This window comes from Mytilus edulis, chromosome 11 (genome assembly GCF_963676685.1).
Source record: "Mytilus edulis chromosome 11, xbMytEdul2.2, whole genome shotgun sequence".
NCBI lineage: Eukaryota > Metazoa > Mollusca > Bivalvia > Mytilida > Mytilidae > Mytilus > Mytilus edulis.
This window is the reverse complement of record NC_092354.1, coordinates 41764836-41791679: the sequence shown is the minus strand read 5'-3', so window position 1 is coordinate 41791679 and position 26844 is coordinate 41764836. Positions and strand designations below refer to the sequence as shown.

At 31.6% G+C, this 26844-nt stretch overlaps 1 protein-coding gene across 1 annotated transcript; it reads right to left on the bottom strand.

Moving 5' to 3' along the window:
* Positions 1–20738: 20738 nt before the first annotated feature.
* Positions 20739–26589, bottom strand: LOC139495593 (microfibril-associated glycoprotein 4-like). Its single transcript, XM_071283868.1, has 5 exons — positions 26191–26589; positions 24904–25028; positions 24094–24190; positions 22343–22507; positions 20739–21788 (listed from the first exon to the last, which is right to left on the bottom strand). Exons 1-5 carry the CDS (start codon positions 26516–26518, stop codon positions 21520–21522), a joined length of 984 nt encoding a protein of 327 aa, XP_071139969.1. The 5' UTR covers positions 26519–26589; the 3' UTR covers positions 20739–21519.
* Positions 26590–26844: the final 255 nt, after the last annotated feature.

The window sequence follows — 26844 nt, the reverse complement described above, 5'->3', positions numbered from 1 at the left end:
ATGACGATGTTATGCATCTAGCAAAGGTTCGTTTGATTCAGTTTGATACCCATACAAATCCATGAAGATGTTCGTTTGATTCAGTTGAGTTTACGTCTTGTATTTTACAACATATTTTGATTTTAAAACGCAAAAATAGATTTCAATTTGTTTTATTTTTTTTGCATAATATTTATTTAGCACTGTTAATCAACAATGTCAATAATTAATCTTTGTTTAAGTAAAAGACAAAGTTGTACATCGCAGAACACAAAAACGAACAAAAGATCAACCACAGTATATAAAACACAACATCGAAAACTAAAGACTGAGAAACACGAACCCCACAAGAAACCATGATATATGATACATAATGGGGGGGGGGGGGGGGTTTTGACATTCCACTTTTTCTTGGAGGTCTTGTAATGTCAAATTTACTAATTATTGAACATTTGCTAATGCCTAAATTCTTTCATAAGGCGATATATAAATATGCTTCGTATAGCGGACTTAAAATGGGAAACGGTCGGTTGATGTTGAAAGCTGGTTAACCTATTTCGAATAAAATAAAAACAATATGAGATTATATTTCTATTTTGAAAATACCATTAAATTCTTTGTTATTATTTCTAAGTTTTTTCAGATTATATCCCTTAGTCATTTAATGTAAAATGTCCTCAGGAACTTTAGAAGGAAAGATGTAACACCGTCATTCATAGCTTCATTTAAACATCATTTGAGTAGACTTCAACGAATATTGATATCCTTTCCATGTAAACCATACGATACCATCGGCAAAAGACGAATATGGTCCACCTAAATAGGCTCCATTCAAATTTGCATAATGACACGCTCTGTGCCACCACGCTCCCTTGAACGTGTGTGCGCAGTTGTGAGCAGAATATCTGTCATTATCTCTATCTTTAGTAGAAAACATCATACCGTTGTGGTTTCTAGTACCAGGAATCATAAGGCTATCTCCTGTGAATGTAAAAACAAAAGAATACAAATGAGCATGCATTTTATAAGTTTGACAATACAACAATCATAAAAAATTAAGGTAATTATAATGTACTTACTAGTATCTCATTTATCCTTTATTTTTCTATTATCTCATAAAATAGCGAGCAATTCTCAAGCGCCTTATTTGTATACATTTGAATGTATATATATGTGAAAGATTACAGATATTTTATATCTTCTTTTTTTTTGAAAGAAATGTTTTGTTTTTGTTTGTTTATAAAGTGGTTTCTATTAATAGTAATAACACCCAAAACCAATTGTTGAATTTAATTTATATACAGGGGTATAAACGAAATATTATTTGTTCATACTTACATATAAGCATATATTGTTGTATATAAATGATAAGTCACCGAGCTTGTTTTCAAGCTACAGGTTGTAGAAAAATATCACATTTTGTATGAATTTTACAGAGAAAAACATCATTATGTGAATTGATAGTAAACTAATTTAAATGTCATATTATCAATTTTTCCACATCTTCTTTGTTATTTAATAAATACTTTTTTGAAATACTAAATCAGAAGACAGCTCCTATAAAGTGCTTTCAGAATATCAAAAGATCATTGTACATGTTTCCCGGCTATAAAATCTCGTGCATTCAGAATATCAAAGGATCATCGTACATGTTTCCCAGCTATAAAATCTAGCTTGTTGTAGAATCGTTCTCTGACCAAGTTAAAGAATGTCGTCGTCTGGTGGAGTAAAGTATTCCAACTTCATCAGTGAAGTCTAAACATTTACAAAAAAAAACCGTCATTCAACCTTTTTTCCAGGAGAGAAAAAAACCGTTAAAAATATGCATTCATGTTTCAATGTTACGTCACAGTTAAGACCTTTTAACAGAACGTTGTATTACACTTGAAAGTAATGCCTTACAAAATACTGTTTGTTAAAACAAAATATGCTGTACCCAACCAGTTTGTTTCGTTATAACAGGGTACTAAACAGAATAAGTATAATTAAGAAATTAGAGGTTATCAACACTCAAATTTCACAATTCTATAAGGAAGAGAAGAATCAAGGTAGCAAACAAAACTTGAGACTATCCCATGAATTCCAAAAGAACTATGCATGCATTACCCACCATGCAAATACATACTTATAATTTTGGACCTGAATCAGTTATATTTGTATTTATACCTGCAGTTCCATTGTATCCTTTAACATCTAAATGGTAATTTGTTGTGGCATCACCTATACTGAAGTCACTGTACTCTGCATATGTCGAATTTCCTTCAAAATCCTCAAGATAGATATAAAGATTCTTCTTTCCAATAGAGGTAAGAAGGTGTATGTATTTATTTCCTGTTCGACAATGAAATACAATGCAATTAACCAAAAATGATCACACATATTCTTACTATATGTTCCCGGAACAATATTGTGTTGTTTTATACTGAAAATGCTATCAGTTTTTAAAAGAAGAAGATTTGTTATGATTGTCAAAAAAACTATCCTCTACAGACAAAAGGAAGTGTATGCAGAAAACTATAAGCTAATTAACAGCCTTTAACATGAGCAAAACCCATACCATGAGTAATGCCAGTGCCGACCATTGAAAATAAAATGGGAATCATCGAAATCAACGGCATGATTTATGCATAACACAATAAACGAACAACAAATTTGCATACAACAAACAACGATCACTATGAAATTACGAGCTCATAACTTGGGACAGGTACATACAAATTTGGCGGAGCTTAACATATGTTTCAACACTCATCCCTGTTCTGACATTGGACAGTGGTGTAGTTACATAACGGAGAAATAAGATGTTAAAATAAGTTGAATAGGGCTTAGCAAATGAGATCAACAAGACGAAAAGCAAACGCACACCACCATGCTTGTTCACTACCATTACTGTGGAAGACCAAATTTAAAAACAATATAAGCACATACAATATACAATTATAGGTCTTTAAGAGAATGATTTCATTTAAAATACATTTTGAAACATTTGGATATTGAGATGTGTTGATTTGTACATGTTGTTGTTTTTGAATTTAATAAACGCACGATAAAGGGTCTGGATGGGGAGTCCTTCATTTCTGCATTCTTTAATTTGTATAGGTCATTGTTCTCTATTCATTATCAATTTTGCCTATCATTCTCTATTCTTTGTATATTAGCACCGCATTATTCTCCATGCTTTATTCTTTGGTTTATTTTTCTCTTTTTTCTGTTTCCTAGTCCTTTATTCTGTACTTTTTGTCAATTATTCTCTATTCCGTAAACCCGTCCAGATCATCATATTAATGAATGGCTGTTATTTATTTTGAATTTATTGAACCATAAAATTAATTTTTGACTCTTCAAATTGAATAATCCGCGAAGCGGATTATGTTAAATGTGAAGAGTCAAAAATTAATTTTATGGTTCAATAAATTCAAAATAAATTATTGCCATTCATTATAAATAAATTTCTATCAAAAATAAGGCTCAAAGATATATATTAATACGAATAACAACGTACACAGATGTTTGCGTATGAATACACAATGTTAAAGTGGGCGTGTCGCCATAAAAATTGATAACATTGAAAATAAAGCTAATTATTTTAACCAATCAGAAGACAGTAAATTCATCAAATTTATTTATTTAACTTTAAAAGGTACCAATTTGACTGCACCATATGAGCATGCAGACAATTATTGTTTGTACATTGATTCATAAGACCAAAACCTTTGAAAATCCAAAACCGATAACAAACGCTGACGAGTACAAATAACCATATGCATTTTGTTGGGTGTAACAATCATTTTCGTATATGAATTCCATAACAAGTTTTAACAAATAAATAATTCAATTTAGTTTGTTTGATTTAACCGATTCTGGTTAACCGTTCTGTCGCGCTATTGGCATATATGTCTCTTGTCGGCAGATCGCGTTAGAGTATGTCAACAGAAATTTTCAAAACAAAATAAAGCATAATACACATATTTACTTCTTCGATAGTATTACATATTTATTTTTTAAGATCATTTGCATCCATTAAATAATTGTATAACGTCATATTGCCAGAAATGACGTCAATCGTGTATTTAAAGAGATTTTCTTGTAAATGTATTAAATGGACAACGTGAATAAAGTATATCACGTACAACACGACGTTTATTCTTAATAGGGCTAAATTAAAAGATAATTATAAGAGTATCATCTTAATTAGAAACGTTTTGATATTTTCATCATTTGAATCAAACTTTGATCGTCTCCAACTTGAGTAATATTTGTAAGAAATGTTGTGTTGGGTTAAATATCTAGCTATATAACAACATTAATGGTACCAATTTTTCTGCGACAGGATGCATTTTTCGACAAATATGTAAGGCTTATCAAATATACGTTTTTTTTTTGTTTTTGTTCAGACTGGTAACCATCAAAGTAACTGACTTCTAAGAATATTGAATTTTGGAAAGTTAATAATACTGAGATAATATTAAAGGGGGATTTGGTATTTAAGAGTCTGCCCAAATTATTATCACAAACAACATGAACAATGATGAAAGAAAACTTTTAAGATATACAAAAAGAAAAAATTACCCAACCAAAATTCTGTTTCCAAATTTCCGAATCCCATCTCAAACTCATACCATCCCTGGAAAAAGTTGATAGTTCCATCCATTCTCCTTTGAAAAACCTGTTAATATGAACAAATAGTAAATACATTAAAGCAACAGTCTTTAAAAATCTATTTTTTCGATTAAGCAGACAAATTATGGTAACAGACAAAAAATTGGGGAATCGGAGGAACCCCAAAAGGACCGAGACTGGTCGTGTCAAAGGAGTAATTGTCGCCTATTATGCACGTATCACTCGCCACAAAAAACCACACTCTGTAAAAAATGTCACTATCAGAAATAGGACAAAGATGGTATAATTATAGTGTAAAATAAAAAAATTAGAGGTTATTCAACATAACTCTGTTGGAGCAGTTTTGGTGTAAGGAAGTGTTTTGGTTTAATAAAATATAAGTGCATTTGTGTCTGTAAATGATGTAGGATGTATTAAATAATCAATATGAATGATTGGATTGTTACTGGACTTTAAAGAACAAATATTTAACATAATATCGAAAAAATAAAGTATGTACGAATAAAATGAGACACTAAGTCACACGTGTTATTTTTTTTTTTTTTTTTTTGCATATCAAACGTTATGTCTCACACTAACTTGATAGAGATTATTGAGAGAAAAAACACGTGTTTCAACACATATTTCATATCTTATCTTACCTCCCCTGCACATAGATCCCCACCTGAGGTCTTGAGTTCCCTTCCAGCCGTTTTTGGTGGGGTTTATGTTGATCAGTTTAGTTTTCTATGTAATGTTCTGTGCACCCTTTTCCTGTTTTTTTCTTTCGTTTTTGTCATTTCGTTGTCAGTTTATCTTCGATTTATGAGAACGGTATCGTCCGCCTTTTTCCTATTTACTTCAGAATGTATGTTATTTATACTTACAGTCCATCCAGGTCCAGCTGTATCCATGTCACAGTAAACATCAAAATGTTCATCTGTTGGGTATATAGTGTATACCCCTGATAAACTTCCTGGGTGGATGTCACTGCAGTCACGTGGGCGTAGAACTATTAAACAATTTCACATAAGATCAATTATCTCATTATATGTGAGTTTTATATTCTCGTAAAAAGATAACCATATGTCAAAGTTTTGAACAACTTGAAGATTTTATTGTTTTGAAGACAGAACATGAACTGAATCAAATGTTGCTGAGTCATAACTTTTCAAGTACTCTTATTTGGATATATCTGAAGATATTGCATTTACTCTGCATTTGCAATACCCGATCATATTTTCATCATCGGATTAAGGGCAATCATAAACAAATTGCATGTTTGCACTTGTGTTTCTATTGATCCAGAACAGAAAATCTTTTCAGGTCGCTAATCATTTTTGCCGCCACTGTATATCGTTGTTTTCAATGTATGGGTTTTTTTTTTATCATTGATGGCATACGAAAGCAATTTGCGTTTTGACGAGAACAGGGTGAATGTTTATTCAAATACGATATTTATTTACCGAAATATGCAATCACAATGTACAGGCAAAAAGGCAGGGAACGAAGGTTTCACAAAGTGATAGGTGAATTGTCCGGCTATGGAAAGTTGGTCTCTCTTGTTTTCATTCAATAACTTTGCCTGAGAACATCAAGGTTTTAAGTATATCATACAGCAGACTATATAGAACTGCTAATGAAAATATAAATAGACAATGTGTCCATTGGACACAGATGATGCCCCCGCTTGCATATAACAATACAAAAGGACATGACTGAAGAACTGATTGATCATAAAACTGATAAAGTTTATATGAGATAATTTAAAGTTTTTGGATAATTTTAATCGTTGGCTAATCAGAAGAACCAGCAACAGCATGTATACCAGAAAACACAAAATAATAGTTTAAAACAAAAGTATGTGTTTTGGATATATATGTTCAACATTTATACATGTGGAAGTCAAGTGAATTCGTCAGATCTATTTGGGCAGATTTTTCCTAAACATAATGGTGAGCAAGGACAATTAGAGAACATAAAACAATCTTGAAACAGTTAACTGTTAGTAAATCTCACATAGAAAGATAAATAAATTCATTCTACTTCTATCATGTGTTGTTTTACAATACGTTCGTTCAGATAACAAAATATTAGAAAAGAGAAAATACGGTATATGAAAACTTGAGAAAAAAGATGATGATATATAAATTAAAAAAGTAATTTATTGATATTATTCATCTAATTGTTCTTTTCTCTTTCTTTAGTAAACATACCTGATAAGTCTCTGTGAATAAGAATGTTTTCTGTATTTGAAACATCGATTAAAAGAGAGATACAAGAAGAATACATCATACACATATTCGTTTCTGTATCATAACTTGCGACACAAATGTCATCATTATTAAGAAGCCGTCGACTACATTCCATGAGAGACCTTTCTTCTTTGTATACTTTAGTAGGACTTCCAGCTAATGATATGTTGATGTTCTTATCCGTCAGGAACTTTCCCTTTTGAATCTCAGCATAAAGGGAATAAATCTGGTCGCAAATCATAACTCTTATCAAAGAACAATATAGTGTACTGAACATGTTTGTCATCATACTGAGAAATATAATTTAGCGATGAGTTACTCGTGATAAAAAATCTTCAATTATCTCTCAGTCTGGTACACCTGAAATAACATAAGAATTATATTATCCAATTATATTCAAAACTATTTGGAATTGAAAAAGTTTCATTAATAAGGATATATTCATCTCAGAATATGTCTTGTACATGTCCATGCATAAGTTGCTAATAGTTGTTCCGTTACAAAATGTCTAAAATGTCCTGTATCCACTCTGAATTTAAAACAAAAAAATGTTCATAAGTTCCAGTAGACAACAGAGAACAAATGTTTTGTTACCTAACATGCTAGCTTTAACATATTATTAGAAGTGGGAGGAGCAAAGTTAGTCAATCAGCCAATAAAACACAAATTATGTTACAGGGTCTGGATTGGGAGGAACAAAGTTAGTCAATCAGCCAATAAAACCCAAACTATGTTATAGGGTCTGGATTGGGGTTTGCAGAGTAGAGAATAAGAGGCGAAAATAAAGACAAAAAAATGGCCCCAAAATGAAGAATAGAGAATAATGGGGTCCACAAATATAATGGGCAAAAGACATAAATCATAGAGAAAAATGACATAAAAAACTAACGAATACAGAAATGAAGGGCCCCCATACAGACCCTCATGTTATGGTTCGTTTATGATTACAATATACAACGTAAGAGATAAACAGGATTTTTTTTATTATTTTCTGTTAAAAGGAAGTTGTTTTCAAATTATATTTTCTTTTTTTTGTTTTGTTCATATTGTTAAAAAAACTCGTGTACAGAAATAGCGAAATATCTAAACGGACATTGAAAAAAAGACATTTAATGTATCTAAGTATTGATATTTATAAAGTAGGAAAAAAGATGAGTTAAAATGAAAAAAAAAAATATTTGTTCATTTGCTTATCTGGGTTCATTGTAAAATATCGCAAGAAAAAAGGAACCTGTTTATTCACTTAATAATTTTATGTTAACTAAATTCTATCAAGAAATTCATGCTAGGAAATGCAAGCTTGAGAATATCGTTTCACTGAGTCGATACCTTTGCTGGTAAACAATCAGTTCCCGAGGGTATCATCAGCTAAGTAGTCAATACTTCGGTTTTGACATAATTAATAAGAAAACATTTCTGAAACTGTGCGTTTATAAATTTTAAAATTAAAAAGAAACTAAGGTGTCAACTCCCTCAGACAAAGTTGACCTTAGATAGATTTTGCTATTTCGGAGGTCATGTTGGTCATATAGCTCTTTTACTGGTTCGACTCTTAAACATTCATGGTTTCTAAATATTTTTCTTTAGGCGTCTTAAAAAAGGTAAATCCAGAATACCGCTGCGGACGCATGAAGTTATTAACCTGTTGTTTTCATTTTTATATATATTTGACAAGTTATGAATTTTAAAATTACAAAGAAACTAATTATAAGGTGTCAACTCCCTCAAGCAAAGTTGACCTAAGATAGATTTTGCTATTTTGTAGGTCCTATTGGTCATACAGCGCCTCAACTGTTTCGACTCTTATGCATTCTTGGTTTCTAAATATTTATCTTTAAGCGTGTTAAAGAAGGTAAATCCAGAATCTGGAGCTGGCATGTCAGTAACTGCTGGTAGTCATTTGTTAATTGATGTATCATCGTCATTTTGTAGTTTCTTTAGTCATATTCTGATAACGGACTCTGCCTTCTGTTAAACTGAGTTTCGCTGTGTGTATTACTGTGTGCTTTTTTTCTACATTGGCTAGATGTATAAGGGAGGGTTGAGATCTCACAAAACATGTTTAACCCTGTCGCAATTTTGCGCCTGTCTCAAGTCAGGAGCCTCTGTCCTTTCTTAGTCTTGAATGATTTTTAATATTATTTCATATATATTTTTCGGAGTTTAGTATAACGTGCATTATCACCAAACTAGTACGCATTGTTTTCATTGTTTATAATGTATTCATACAGACAAAATATGTTTTATTGCAGAATGTTAAGAAATATTTTATGGACAAAGTTTATTGTGTAATTTCCATGACATGATCGAACCAAAAAAGAAATCGTTTATACTATTGATATATAAAACGTTAAAAAGACAATGTACATTCTTGTTTTTTATGAACAAATGGTTGAAAACAATGCATTTATCTATATATCTATAAATAAAAGTTTTATAGTACGAATTGTAAAAAGGTTCTTTCAAGATTCAAAGATAATGCTTACAAAAGAAAACAAATTACAGCACGAACACGACGAGGAAAATAAAAGTTATGGTAAAAAGTTCAATCTATATCATTTTTCGTCATTTGCATCCAACAAGATAGTTATCATGCATGAATCCATTCACTGGTCAACACAGGTAGATAAAAAACGTTCAACCGTAACATGGTTCATGTAGTATCTGTACCTGCCAATCATTTAATTTATGGTGTCCGTAAAATTTTCGAAAGGGTTGGTTAAACTTCACCTCATGAAATTGTTGGTTTATAATCTTTTTTAGTGAGCACCACAAATCTATCAAGAAATACATGCTAGGAAATGCAAGCTTGAGAATATCGTTTCACTGAGCCGATACCTTTCCTGATGAACAATCAGTTGCCGAGGGTATCATCATGATTTATAAGAAAACATTTCTGAAATTGTGCGTTTATAAACTTTGAAATCACAAAGAAACTAAGGTGTCAACTCCCTCAGACAAAGTTGACCGTAAATTGATTTGGCTATTTCGTAGGTCCTTTTGTTCATATAGTTCTTCAACTGGTTCGACTCTTATGCATTCATGGTTTCTAAATATTTATCTTTAAGCGTCTTAAAGAAGGTAAATCCAAAATACCACTGCGGACGCATGAAGTTATTAACGTGTTGTTTTTATTTTTATATTTGACATGTTATAAATTTTAGAATTACAATGAAACTAATTATAAGGTGTCAACTCCCTCAGGCAAAGTTGACCTTAGATAGATTTTGCTATTTTGGAGGACCTGTTGGTCATATTCTTGGTTTCTAAATATTTATCTTTAAGCGTCTAAAAGAAGGTAAATCCAGAATCTAGAGCTGGCATGTCAGTAACTGCTAGTAGTCCTTTGTTAATTTATGTATCATCTTCATTTTGTATAGTTTCTTTAGTCATATTCTGACATCGGACTCGGCCTTTTGTTAAACTGAGTTTCGCTGTGTATTGCTGTTAGTTTTTTCTACATTGGCTAGAGTATAGGGGAGGGTTGAGATCTCACAAAACATGTTTAACCCCGCCGCAATTTTGCGCCTGTGCCAAGTCAGGAGCCTCTGACCTTTCTTAGTCTTGTATCATTATTAATATTATTACATATATATTTCGGAGTTTAGTATAACGTTCATTATCACCGAGCTAGTACACATTGTTGTCATTGTTTATAATGTATTCATACAGACAAAATATGTTTTATTGCAGAAGGACATGAAATATTTTATGGACAAAGTTTATTGTGTAATTTCCATAACATGAATGAACCAAAAAAGAAATCGTTTATATTATTGATATATAAAACGTTAAAAAGACAATGTACATTCTTGTTTTTATGAACAAATGGTTGAAAACAATGTATTTATCCTTAGATTTATAAATAAATGATAAGTTTTATAGTACGAATTGTAAAAAAGTTATTTCAAGATTCAAAGATAATGCTTACAAAAGAAAAAAAGATACAACACGACACGACGAGGAAAATGAAAGTATGGTAAAACGTTCCATCTATATCATTGTTCGTCATTTGCATCCAACAAGATAGTTATCATGCATGAATCCATTTACTGGTAAAAACAGGTAGATAAAATGCGTTCAACCGTAACATGATTCATGTATTATCTGTACCTGTCAATCATATAATGTATGATGTCCGTAAAATTTTAAAAGGGTTGGTTAAACTTCACCTTATGAAACTGTTGATTTATACTCTTTTTTAGTGAGCACCACAAATCTATCAAGAAATGCATGCTAGGAAATGCAAGCTTGAGAATATCGTTTCACTGAGTCGATACCTTTGCTAGTAAACAATCAATTCCCGAGGGTATCATCAGCTAAGTAGTCAGTACTTCGGTTTTGACATGATTTATAAGAAAACATTTCTGAAATTGTGCGTTTATAAATTTTGAAATCACAAAGAAACTAAGGTTTCAACTCCCACATGCAAAGTTGACCTTACATAGATTTGGCTATTTCGTAGATCCTTTTGATCATATAGCTCCTCAACTGATTCGACTCTTATGCATTCATGGTTTCTAAATATTTATCTTTGAGCATCTTAAAGAATGTAAATCAAGAATACCGCTGCGGACGCATGAAGTTATTAACGTGTTGTTTTCATTTTTATATATTTCACATGTTATAAATTTTGAAATTACAAAGAAACTAAGGTGTCAACTCCCTCAGGCAAAGTTGACCTTAGATAGATTTGGCTATTTTATAGGTCCTGTTGGTCATATTCTTGGCTTCTAAATATTTGTCTTTAAGCGTCTAAAAGAAGGTAAATCCAGAACCTGGAGCTGGCATGTCAGTAACTGCTAGTAGTCCTTTGTTAATTTATGTATCATCGTCATTTTGTATAGTTTCTCTAGTCATATTCTGACATCGGACTCGGCCTTTTGTTAAACTGAGTTTCGTTGTGTGTATTGCTGTGTGTTTTTTCTACATTGGCTAGAATAAAGGGGAGGGTTGAGATCTCACAAAACATGTTTAACTTCGCCGCAATTTTGCGCCTGTCCCAAGTCAGGAGCCTCTGACCTTTCTTAGTCTTGTATGATTTTTGATATTATTTCATACATAATTCGGAGTTTAGTATAACGTGCATTATCACCGAACTAATACATATTGTTTTCATTGTTTATAATGTATTCATACAGACAAAATATGTTAAATTGCAGAATGTCATGAAATATTTTATGGACAAAGTTTATTGTGTAATTTCCATAACATGAATGAACCAAAAAGAAATCGTTTATATTATTGATATATAAAACGGTAAAAAGACAATGTACTTTCTTGTTTTTATGAACAAGCGGTTGAAAACAATGAATTTATCCTTATTTCTATAAATATATGTTTTATAGTTCGAGTTGTAAAAAAGTTATTTCAAGATTTAAAGATAATGCTTACAAAAGAAAAAAAAAAAAACAACACGACACGACGAGGAAAATAAAAGTTATGGTAAAAAGTTCCATCTATATCATTTTTCGTCATTTGCATCCAACAAGATAGTTATCATGCATGAATCCATTTACTGGTCAGAACAGGTAGATAAAATGCACCCAACCGTTACATGGTTCATGAATTATCTGTACCAGCCAATCATTCAATGTATGGTGTCCGTAAAATTTTCGAAGGGTTGGTTAAACTTCACCTTATGAAACTGTTGGTTTTGTAATCTTTTATATTGTGCACAATAAATCTATCAAGAAATTCATGCTAGGAAATGCAAGCTTAAAAATATTGTTTCACTGGGTCGATACCTATGCTGGTGGACAATTAGTACCCGAGGGTATCATCAGCTTAGTAGTCAGTACTTCGCTTTTGACTAATTTATAGGAAAACATTTCTTAAATTGTGCGTTTACAAAGGAGCAGGTTCAGTAAGACCCCTTTTTTGGCCCTAAAATATAGCAGTTTTACAAAATTGTTAAAATGTAAACTTTTAGCTATTTATTGGAAAGCAGAATGCTTCTGCTACACAAATATGAGATGTTTTTGACAATACAATGCACATATATCGGGTACTACTATCATTTAGTCATGCTAAATTACTGAAATCTTCACAATTTTAGCATTTTAGTTAAATTTTAGACAGTTTCCGTGTGAAATGAAAGTGGCCGCATTCGTGTTCATTCATAATATTGAAATATAAGTTGCATTTGATGATATTACATAACATATATAAATGTTGAGGATGAACACGGATGCGGCCACTTTCATTTTTGACACAAACCATCTGAAAAGTTGTCGATTTCTTGCATATTTGATAGATTTTTCATTTTTAAGCTTGAATCGGAGCGTTTTAAATGACCTAATCAATTAAAATCTTTCACAAAAACGAATTGAATCAAGTAAAATAGACACTAAAGTGTTCGAAAAGTGTTCAAAATATTTCCTTAGATTAACCTGAAATTTGAGGCCAAAATCGGCCCTTACCGGACCTACTCCTTTTGAAATTACAAAGAAACTTAGGTGTCAACTCCCGGAGACAAAGTTGACCTTAGATAGATTTGGCTATTTTGTAGGTCCTGTTGGTCATATAGCTCCTCAACTTTTCGACTCTGATACATTCTTCGTTTCGAAATATTTATCTTTAAGCGTCTTACAGAAGGTAAATCCAGAATACCGCTGCGGACACATGAAATTATTAACGTCTTGTTTTCATTATGTATGTATTTGAAATATGAAGGAGCTGATGGAATGTTGCTACATGGAAATGTAAAATTCAAAATAAGGAAGCTAAAATCATTTCATTTTGGTTTGAAAATTGGTTCTGAACTGTCGATATCAACTGTTGTTTGTTGTTGGGTGTTTTTGTTTGTTATGGCATAGTCAGTTTATTTTTTTACCTACGACATGTACGAGTTTGAATGTACCTTTGTTTTCCTTCGCCTCTCTTGTATATAACAAATTCATAAATTGAAAAAAACAAAAATGATTTCAGCACATCATCTAGGAAAATAATGATTTTAGTATCAATTTCAAATCACATTTAATCTTATTATAATGTATACAATGACCATTGGTTTTTTTAGAATATACTATAGTCATAACTTGGTAACAAAAGCATATAACTTCTATTTGTAAAAAATGTTAATTTTATGATGGCATGATTCTAAACATCTATCGGGAGGGATTGTGCTTGATATTCATATTAATGAGTCATAATCTTTCAATCAATTTAATTGAGGTCTGGAGGTGGCATGTCAGTAACTGCTAGTAGTCCTTTGTTAATTTATGTATCATTTTCATTTTGTATAGTTTCTTTTGTCATATTCTTACATCGGACTCGGACTTCTTTTAAACTGAGTTTTAGTGTGTGTATTGCTACGTGTTTTTTTCTATATTGGCTAGAGGTATAGGGGAGGGTTGATATCTCACAAAACAGGTTTAGCCCCGCAGCAATTTAGTGCCTTTTTTAAGTCAGGAGCCTCTGGCCTTTGTTAGTCTTGTATGATTTTTAATTTTAGTTCATATATACATTTTGGAGTTTAGTATAACGTCTATTATCACTAAACTAGTACAGATTTTTGTTTAGGGGCCAGCTGAAGCACGCCTCCGCATGCCGAATTTTTTCGCTGTGTTAATGTCCTATTGGTGGCCTTCGGCTGTTTTCTGCTCTGTGGTCTGGTTGTTGTTTTTTGACACATTCCCCATTTCCATTCTTAATTTTAATATTTCAACAAAAACATAATAATTAAAATTCTTAAATTTATAATGAAGAATATTTCTTAATTTGATTGCATCGAGACCTTTGTTACCCTAGGAAAAATTAAGAAAGGATCATTTCTCGGAAATTAATTCTATCAATACCTTTACTTTTTAAACCATTTATACCCCAATCTCTCATTTGAAATTGAAAATCGTCAAAAATAAGAAATCCACAGTGCTTCGCAGTACACAAATGATAGCATAGGACTTAAATTTATTGTTTTGTGATACCATATGGCATATTTTGTTAATAGTGAAAAAAAAGGATAAAATGCCACACTAAGGAACAAGTGATCAGTTATTTATTGGGAACATATGTGTTTAATTTGGAGATATACTGTTTCAAAACCAGTTGGCATTACCTTTGTAACAAACTGTGCACCTCTTTTTGCCGACTTCTGCATATCAGTCGGGTTTTCTTCAGACACTTGTCATAACAAGAAGATCAAAGAAATCATATCATTTAAATAAACTCATCATAGATACCAGGAGTAAAATTTGTATTTGCGCTAGACGCGCGTTTCGTGTACAAAAGACTTATCAAGGACGCCCGAAAAGCGTTGAAAAGTCAAAATAAAGTACGAAATTGATGAACTTAGAGGACTAAAAATTCCAAAACGTTTTGCCAAATACAGCTAAGGTAAATTATTCCTGAGATAGAAAAGCCTTAGAATTTCAAAAATTCAAAGTTTTATGAACAGTTAATTTATATTCTAATATGACGTGCCTCTTTAGCTTTGTAAAGAAACCATACTTTATTCTCCAATAAAATTAGTTTGCACATGCGTATATTGACTACGGCAGAAAAATAAATTTCGTCAAATTGGTATGCATTTAATGTATTTCCTTAAATTAAAGCACTTTCAAACACTAAAATGATACACATTTTGTTACTAATACTTTTACAATAACAACAATGTGTTACAATTCGTAATTGTCATATTTGACCTAGATACCACAACGTTCATGGTGGCTGTTCTAACTTCAAAACCCCTCCCTCTGAAAAATACGTTTCATCTCTCCTGTTAAAAAGGCATGTCATTGTATATAATAATTTCATTGAAACATATGTTCCGACGATAAAATATATAATAAAGTATAGGTTATAATTACTGTTGTACTGAAATGACAAAATTGTTTTATATTTCTGATAAAATGGATTGACCCTAGCAGGAAATCGAACCCCATTCTCCTATAAAAAAAAATTAGGCGTAATTACCATTATACCACCAAGGTTTCCAATCCATTTTACAAATGCAACAAGATTGTCATCCAGTATTAGTTTTAATCATCATGTAATACAGCATTTGAAACCGTCAGATGCACAAAGGCGTGCCTTTTGATCAACTTTACAAGGTGTATCCACCGCAAGTTTAAATGGAGATCTGTCAAACTGAAAGGGCCCCTCCTGCCAAGTCTCGAATGTCAGCAAAACTTTATCAAGGAATCCTCTATCAGATATGAACATATTTACCAATGCTACAATATTAACCGTCGGAATATTTACGATTAATTTAGTAAATAAAGACCTACCCGATTCTCCTTGTGCGTCCACCGCCATTGACAACTGACTTGAAAATGTGCGTGTCAGAAATTGACCTCAAAGGAAAAGACTGTTGTAATATAACTTTTCTGTTATATTGTGACACAAATAGTGTTTTAGTCAATAAATTAATTTGTTAATTTCTGTTTCAATTTTGAATTTTAGAAATTAACAACTTTGCGAAATTTAACTGGTTTGAACTAGTTGGATAAAAATCGACCGGAAGGTTGATGGAAGAGCCTACACAAATACTGTGCACCTATACACAGCGAACATAGAAATTACCGTAATTGTCCTAATCAGAATCGAAATAATTGATGCCAGCTATACTTTATTGTAGTTTTAACATGGGTAGGCATTGAATTCGTGTTATTTTAGCCCTCGCTATCGCTCTGGCAAAAATAATCACGTTAAAACTACAATAAAGTATAGCTGGCATCAATTATTTCTTAAATTATGACCATATCAATAATAATTCATGTCAACAAAGAAGTGCTGACTACTGGTCTGGTGATACCCTCGGGGAATTAAAACTCCACCAGCAGTGGCATCAACCCAGTGGTTGTAAATAAACTCATCATAGATACCAGGATGTACATTTGTATTTGCGTCAGACGCGCGTTTTGCCTACAGAAGACTCATCAGTGACGCTCGAATCCAAAAAAATTAAAGAGGCAAAAAAGTTAATTTCACATGCATATATATTGATGATGTTCTTTCCATTAAAAATCCAAAATTTTCTGATTGGGTTCCATTAGTATATCTTCAAGAATTAGAAATTAAAAAACAACACTCACTGCATTTTCTGCCTCGTTTTAAGACTTATACCTCAAGTGTGATATAAGCGGTCATCTTAGTACCAGAATCTATGACAAACGAGACGACTTTAGTTTTGATATTAATATCCCCACCTTACCAACTTCATCTGCATATGGGATGTACATTTCCCAACTCATTCTGTTTTCAAGTGCTTTCAGCTGCTACTTTATACAACGTCAACAGTGTCTGAGCAGAAAGTCGACGAAACAGGGTTATGCCAAAGAACGTCTCGTCCTTCTTCTTAAAAACTTCATCGAAAGATATACAAATCGATAAATATAATTCCTTATCAACTTCACAAGTGATACTTGATTGTCTTGAAGTATAGATTCTAGATACTGGTTTAATGAGATTAATTACGTGTTATAGTTTTCTTTTTATATTTGTTTATTGTTAACCTTTACTGTGTATTACTTCTTTTTGTTTGTAATATATTTCTGGCGTGGCTCTGTATTTATATTACCCGCCGTTGTGTTATCAAATGGTTATTATGCTCTGGTCATTTTCTGTATTTTGGTCTTTAATTTTTGCGTGTGTTTATATTGTGATTATGATTGTGACACTATGTTGACTGATGTGTCCCAATTTTTGACATTTTTACCTTTTAATATGTCTTTTTCTTTTGCTCACAACACATTGCTGTCAATATGATGGAATTTTATGCGAATGTCATCCAAATGAGAGGTTTAGCTAGCCATAAAACTAAGTTTAATTCACCATTTTCTACATAAGGCAATTCCTGTAACAAGTCAGGAATATGACAGTTAATTGCCATCATTCGATGTGTTTGAGCTTTTGATTTTGCCATTTAATTAGGGACTTTTTGTTTTAAAAAAAAATTCTTTGGAGTTCGGTATTTTTTTTTATTTTACTTTCAACGTTACATCTTTTCCAATATCAACTAGTCGTAATGGATTGTTTCAGACAATATATGAGATGACAACTAGATGTTTGTATTAAATTCATAGAGAATGAAGTTTCGAAAAGGTTAGTACATTTAGCTTCGTCCTTTGGATCTGATGTAATGAATAAACAACATCTTCCGTTCTAATGGAAGAAAGTCATATATAGAGGCATTACGAAGGATATTTGATGTACCATGCTGATGATCATAGCTGTGGCAGTGTGGGTGATCACAGTTCAATTTATTCATTAAATTGTCCAAATTGCTAGAAGGACTAGATAAAATACCTGTACCATCAATTTTTTTTATTTCACCAATTGGTATCGAAGATCTCATCTCTCACATCTAGTAGTCTTCATTTTATTATCTAGAGGTGATGAGGATATTATAGTGCTACATAACACTACAGGGAATAACTCTCTAAAAATCAGCTGACGGTTTTAATCACTATCTATTGTAAAGGAAATATTAGAGTTCTCTTTATGATCAAAATTAGTGTTTTTCAAACTGCTATATATTCAATGAAATTTTTCCAATAAAGTGTATTTTTCAATTTTTATAATTTTGTCAAAGGATCACAGTTTGTATTTTGTTCAAATTTTATGAATATTAGACGAGCCAAATTAATTCTAGTCAATGTGTTCGGTACCACCTTAATCCTCTGGCGTATAATTTTTCGATAATACGCACTCCAATAAAACATACATTCGTATGTCTTTCTTTTCGTTTCACTGACATATTTCATTTCGTAAAGTTTACATTCAATCTGTAAATAGGATGTGGTGCCCAATGACACATATTGTGCCACCACGCCCCCTTATACTTTTGTGCGCAGTCGTAGTCAGGGTATTTAAATAATCGTTGCTGCTAGTGAAGATAATTTTCTTTGTTCAATTCTTAGTTCAATTATTTGTAAATTGGGCATAAAATTGTTATATTATTTCCAGTTTTAAATTTTACATTTAGAAAGTAAACAGTTTTGTTCAGAGTTATTAAACTATGTTAAAGTCCAAAATGTGCTATAATTCAATTGTACGTGAACTAATGCAAATATTGTAATTGCTTTTATCATTCGTGAGATGATATATGACTGTGTATCTGAGATGGTTTTTCTAATATCTGATTATAAAAGCAAAAATAATACCTCAGACGACAGCGTTTCCATGGTGACTTGTTTCGTAGTTTTTTAATTCTTTGCGACTTCAAAGCCCTAATAACAATAATAATATTAGCCAGTATTCTTTTAACAGTAGACATGACGTCATGAACCCCCTAATATTAGCCAGTGTTCTTTTAAATTCTTATCGATATAAAACTATGACGAGTAAGAGGTAATAATTATATGCTGGACTTGTAAAATAAATAACGGTCGATTTAGATGAATGTTAATGTTTACATGCAATGCATTGCATTCTTATTTAAGAATGATCAATGTTGCCATATTATAACGTTTATTCATGTTGTCAAGAGACCAAAATAAATCAGTGAAAATGTTACACAAAATTGAAAAACGCCTAACACAAACACAAACAAAAGACAAACCACAGTATACAAAACATAACATCGAAAACTAAAGACTGAGAAACACAAACCCCACCAGAAACCAGGGTTGATTGCAGCATCAAATCTTGCTCAATATCGTGCACTTGATGTGTTGTTATGTCTACTGCGAGAGTTTTGGATATTTGTCATGCTTTGTTATTTAGTAAAATGTTTAATCAAAAGTTGTAACTGACATTATTGATGTTAATGTATATTATAAGTTATATGGTTCGCTACTGACCCCCTTCGGATCCATAGAGGGTTAGTAAAAATCCATAGGGGGTGAGGCCGAAGTCAAAATCTTCTAAGGATTTTATACATCCTCAATTGTCTGTAGGGGGTCAGAAGTGAACCGTATAACGAATTTATTGCACGCGGGACTTTTTCTGTTCTTTTTTGTAGAACAAATAAACAGTGAAACCAAACAACATTAAAAAATGACGTCACCATTAACAGTAGACGTGACATAATGAATCCCCGACAGTCCATAGGGTCACCACGTGACGGCGTTAAACCAATCACAACGTCATAATCTACCCATGGTGCGATAAATGATAATGGGAGAATTTGACATTCTTCTTTTTCTCGGAGGTCTTTTAATGTCATATTTACTTATATTTGAACGTTTGATATTGTTTGGATTCTTTCATAAGGTCGTGTATAAATATTTTGGTTTACTTGTATTCAAAAGAAAGTCTAAACAATATATTCGAATAGCCGATTTAAAATGGGTAATGGTCGTTTGATATTGTAAGCCTATTTCGAATGAAATAAAAACAATTATATTTGATTATATTTCTATTTAGAAAATATCCCTTAATTGTTTGTTATTATTTCTAAATAGTGTTCAGATTATATCTCTAAACCAACCATTTTATGTTAAATGCAGGCATGGGGTAATGCAAATTTGTAATTGTAATGCATGGTAATTCATTACATTTTTCCAAGTAATTGCATGTAATGTGTAATGCAGCAATTTTTGCATTACATGTTATTGTAATTTATTGCATTACCTTAGTAAAAAGTTGTGTAATTTCATGTATTACATTGCATTAAATGACATTACTTTTTTCACATACTGTTTATCTTTAACATATTGTTGGAGATTAACTGAAGCAGAATTTAAAATTTCTTGAATAACTAATAACATAATCAGTTGCATATTGATTTTCAATTGAATATTTATTTTTCACACTTTACATCAATCACTTTTATTTTGGGAATTTGGAGATTAATAAAGGCAACAGTAGTATACCGCTGTTCAAACTCATAAATCCATGGACAAAGAACAAAAATCGGGAGATTAAGCCTTGCCCCAGGTAGAACTTGAAAAAAATAAAGTGGTATAACTACTAGAATGACCAAATTACAATTCTAACTGAATAACACAACACAGTATATCAGATTGAGTTTTTGTTCATTTAATTTTATACATCTTCCTGCATAAACAAATACTTTAATAGTATTACTGTAAAAGCGTTACATTGCTGTCAAAAGATCAATGGATACCTTGTTATAATTATAAATAACAGATAATTGAACATTGTCACAAAACACTAATGAGTTTGTTTTACGATTAATCTTTTCACCATTTTGACTCTTGTTCATAAATTAAGCTCTATGTTTATTATATAATTAGACTAATTAAGGAAATAATTCTGAGTAAATGTTTTGATTGAAATTTAAAAAAACAAATGAATATATTTTTAAAAGTAAAGTTAGCATTAAGAAATAATAAGTATTAAACTTCATCTCTAAAATTTGTTTTTAGAGAAAACACAGATAGTCAGAAATATCAATCATGATGAAACCTTTCAAACCCTTATGATATTAAAATGCAATCGTGGTATTGAATAAACTTTGAATACTTAAATTCAATACATGGAACAGTTACTGCATATGCTATAATCTTTAGGGTCTTCATGTTGTTTTCCAAAACTATGCGATTCTTTCCACTTGATAATAAAATTTACAAATGTAATGTGTAATTCAATGCATTATTTTGCAAAATTAATTGTAATTTAGTGCATTACTTTGATAAATGCATGTAATTGTAATTGTAATTATATGCATGGTTTTGTCAAAGTAATTGTAATATAATGCATAACATTGCAATATAATTCGCCCCATGCCTGGTTAAATGTCCTTAGGGACTTTAAAAGGAAAGATGAAACACCGTCACTATAAGTGTCCTTTAAACATCATTTTAGTAGACTTCAGCGAATATCGATATCCTTTCCATGTAAACCATTCGATACCATCTGCAAATGATGAATGCGGTCCACCTAAATATGCTCCATTCAAATTTGCCCAATGACACATATTGTGCCACCACGCACCCTTATACTTTTGTGCGCAGTCATAGTCAGGGTATCTGTCGTTATCTCTATCTTTAGTCGAAAACATCATGCCGTTTTGGTTTCTATCACCAGCAATCATAAGACTATCTCCTGCGAATGTAAAAACAAAAGAATACAAATGAAAATTTGACAATACAACAATCGTAAAAAAAATAAAGACATTTATAATGTTACTAGTATCCCATTTATCCTTTTTTTTCTATTATCTCAAAAAATAGCGAGCAATTCTTAAAAAAAGACCCGATTGATGAGAGAAAAAAACGTTAAAGCTATTCATACAGGTTCCAATATTACGTCACAGTTAATACCTTTTAACCGAACGTTGTATTACACTTGAGAGTAATGCCTTGCACAATACTTTTGGTTAAAATAAAATATGCTGTACCCAATCAGTTTGTTTCATTAAAACAGAGTACAAAACGAAACTAGTATCATTAAGAAGTCAGGGGTTATCAAAATACAAATCTCACAACTCGACCAGGAAGAAACAAACCAATAAAGCAAACAAAACCTGAGATTATCCAATGCACTCAAAAAGAAGCGAGACCGGGTTCGATGTCAGGATAAATATTTCATAATATACATACATCACCCCTGTGCAAACACATACTTATAATTTCCAACACTTGTAATTTAATGTTCACCTGCAGTTCCATTGTATCCGTCAACATTCAAAGTGTAATTCGTTGTGGCATCTCCTATGCTGAAGTCACTGTACTCTGCATATGTCGAATTTCCTTCAAAATCCTCAAGATAGATATAAAGTTTCTTCTTTCCAATAGATGTAAGAAGGTGTATGTATTTATTTCCTGTTCGACAATGAAATACAATGCAATTAACCAAAAATGATCACACATATTCTTACTATATGTTCCCGGAACAATATTGTGTTGTTTTATACAGAAAATGCTATCAGTTTTTTTAAAAAACAAGATGTGTTATGATTGTCAAATAACTATCCTCTACAGACGAAAGGAAGTGTATAAGCTAATTAACAGCCTTTAACATGAGCAAAACCAATACCATGAGCCAGAACTGACCATTGAAAATAAAATGGGAATCATCGAAATCAACGGCATGATTTATGCATAACACAATAAACGAACAACAAATTTGCATACAACAAACAACGATCACTATGAAATTTCGAGCTATTATTTTCTATTCTTTGTATACTAGCACCCCATTATTTTCCGTGCTTTATTCGTTGGTAAAATTTTCTTTTTCTGTTTTTTTAAGCCCTTTTTCTGCATTTTTTATTCTTTTCTATTCCGTAAAACCTGTCAAGATCCTTATATTAACTTTAAAATGTTCACTGCACCATATAAGCATGTAGACAATCATCATTTCTACAGTAATTCATGGGGCCAAAAACTTTGAAAATCCAAAACTTTATACAAAATATGTTCCTTGTCGGCGGACCGCTTTAGGCTCTTAAATATCACCCGTTAGAATATGTCAATAGAAATTTTCAAAACAAAATAAAGAATAATAAGGATATATTTATGAATCTCAGCATAAATGGAAGAAATCTGTTCGCAAATCATAACTCTTATCAAAGAACAATATAGTGTGCTGAACATGTTTGCCATCATACTGAGAAATATTATTTAGCGATGAGTTACTCGTGATAAACGATCTACAATTATATATCAGTCTGGTACACCTAAAATAACCTAAGCATTATATTATTATTGTCGGGTTGTTGCCTCTTTATAACACTTCCGATTTCCATGTTCCATTTTAATAATACACATATATACTTCCTTATATAGTATTTAAATTTTTGTAAGATCCTTTGCATTCAGTCAAATAACGTCATATTGACAGAAATGACATCAATCGCGTGGTTTAACGGGTTTTTCTTGTATTCATTGGACAACGTGACTACAATAGGCCTAGGCCACATACAACACGACGTTTATTCTTAAAAGAGTTTAACCAAAATATAATTATCAGAGTATCAGCTTAATTAGAATCGTTTTGAAGTTTTCACCATTTGATTCAAACTTTGATCGTCTCCAACTTGAGTAACATTTGTAAGAAATGTCGTATCGGGTTACCTATCTAGCTATATATTAACATAAAAGGTACCTATTTGTCTGCGCCAGGATGCGTTTTACGACACACAATGTCTCTAAGTGACGATCGAGGCAGATATATTTGAAAATCAAAGGCTTATCAAATATATACTATGTTTGATTGTGTTCAGACTGGTTACAATCAAAGTATCTGAATTCTAAGAATAATGTATTTTGGAAAGTTAATAAAGACTGAGATAAAATTAAAGGATGGTTTAGTTTTTAAGAGTCTCCCCAAGTTGCTATCACAAACAATGATGAAAAAAAACGTTAAAACAAAAAACTTTAAAGCAAATATCCAAAAAGAAAATTACCCAACCAAAATTCTGTTTCCAAATTTCCGAATCCTATCTCAAACTCATACCATCCCTGGTAAAAGTCCATAGTTCCATCTGTTCTCCTTTGGAAAACCTGTTAATATGAATAAGTAGTAAATAAATTAAAGCAACATAATTTAAATATCTTTTATTTTTATTTAGCAGACAAATTATGGTAGCACTCGGTAAAAGTGTCGCTATCGGGAAAAGGACAAATATGATAATTTAAAGTGTAAAATACAAATTTAAGTGGTTATTCAACATAACTCTGTTGGAGCAGTTTTTGTGTAAGGAAGTTTTTTGGTTTAATAAAATATAAGTGTATTTCGTTTGTAAAGGATGTAGGATGTATTAAATAATCAATATCAATGATTTGATTGTAACTGGACTTTAAAGAACAAATATTCAACATGATATCGAGAAAATAAAGTATGTACGAATAAAATGAGACACTAAGTCACATGTGTTATTTTTTTGTCATATCAAACGTTATGTCTCACACTAACTTGATAGAGATTATTGAGAGAAAAAACACGTGTTTCCACACATATTTCATATCTTATCTTACCTCCCCTGCACATAGATCCCCACCTGAGGTCTTGAGTTCCCTTCCAGCCGTGTTTGGTGGGAATTCTGTTGATCAGTCTAGTTTTCTATGTAATGTTCTGTGCAACCTTTTCCTGTTTTGTTTTTTTCGTTTTTGTCATTTCGTTGTCAGTTTATCTTCGATTTATGAGTTTTGAATGTACAAACGGTATCGTCCACCTTTTTCCTGTTAACTTCAGAATATATTTTATTTATACTTACAGTCCATCCAGGTCCAACTGTATCCATGTCACAGTAAACATTAAAATGTTCATCTGTTGGGTATATAGTGTATACCCCTGATAAACTTCCTGGGTGGATGTCACTACAGTCACGTGGGCGTAGAACTATTAAACAATTTCACATAAGATCAATTATCTCATTATATGTGAGTTTTATATTTTCGTAAAAAGATAACCATATGTCAAAGTTTTGAACAACTTGAAGATTTTATTGTTTTGAAGACAAAAAAATGAACTGAATCAAATGTTGCTGGGTCATAACTTTTCAAGTTCTCTTATTTTGATATATTTGAAGATATTGCATTTACTCTGCATTTGCAATACCCGATCACATTTTCATCATCGGATTTTTGCACTTGTGTTTCTATTGATCCAGAACAGAAAATCTTTTCAGGTCGCTAATCATTTTTGCCGCATCTGTATATCGTTGTTTTTAATGTGTGTTTTTTTTCATCATTGATGGCATACGAAATCAATTTGCGTTTTGACGAGAACAGGGTGAATGTTTGTTCAAATACGATATTTATTTACCGAAATAAGCAATCACAATGTGCAGGCAAAAAGGCAGGGAACTAAGGTTTCACAAAGTGATAGGTGAATTGTCCGGCTATGGAAAGTTGGTTTCTCTTGTTTTCATTCAATAACTTTGCCTGAGAACATCAAGGTTTTAAGTATATCCTACAGCAAACTATATAGAACTGCTAATGAAAATATGAATAGACAATGTGTCCATTGGACACAGATGATGCCCCCGCTTGCATATAACAATACAAAAGGGCATGACTGAAGAACGGATTGATCATAAAACTGATAAAAATTATATGAGATAATTTAAAGTTTTTGGATAATTTAATCGTTGGCTAATCAGAAGGACCAGCAATGAATGTATACCAGAAAACACAAAACAATAGTTTAAAACAATGTTTGTTTAGTATGTGTTTTGAATATATATGTTTAACATTTATACATGTGGAAGTCAAGTGAATTCGTCAGATCTATTTGGGCAGATTTTTCCTAAACATAATGGTGAGCAAGAACAATTAGAGAACATAAAACAATCTTGTCACAGTTAACTGTTAGTAAATCTCACCTAGAAAGATAAATAAATTCATTCTACTTCTCTAATGTGTTGTTTTAAAGTACGTTCAGATAACAAAATATTTGAAAAGACAAAATATGGTATATAAAAACTTTTATATAAATTAAAAAAGCAATGTATTGATATTATTCATCTAATTTTTCTATTCTCTTTCTTTAGTAAACATACCTGATATGTCTCTGTGAATTAGAAATGTTTCTGTATTTGAAACATCGATTAAAGGAGAGAAACAAAAAGTATACATCATACACATATTCGTTTCTGTATCATAACTTGCGACACAAATGTCATCATTATTAAGAAGCCGTAGACTACATTCAATGAGAGACCTTTCTTCTTTGTATACTTTAGTAGGACTTCCAGCTAATGATATATTGATGTTCTTGTCCGTCAGGAACTTTTCCTTTTGAGTCTCAGCATAAAAGGAATAAATCTGGTCGCAAATTATAACTCTAATCAAAGAACAGTATAGTGTGCTGAACATGTTTGCCATCATACTGAGAAATATTATTTAGCGATGAGTTACTCTTGATACACGATCTACAATCATCTTTCAGTCAGGTACACCTGAAATAAGATAAGAATTATATTATCCAATTATATTCAAAACTATTTGGAATTGAAAAAGTTTCATTAATAAGGATATATTCACCTCAGAATATGTCTTGTACATGTCCATGCATAAGTTGCTAATAGTTGTTCTGTAACATATTGTCTAAAATGTCCTGTATCCACTCTGAACTTAAAACAAAAAAATGTTCATAAGTTCCGGTAGACAACAGAGAACAAATGTTTTGTTACCTAACATGCTAGCTTTAACAT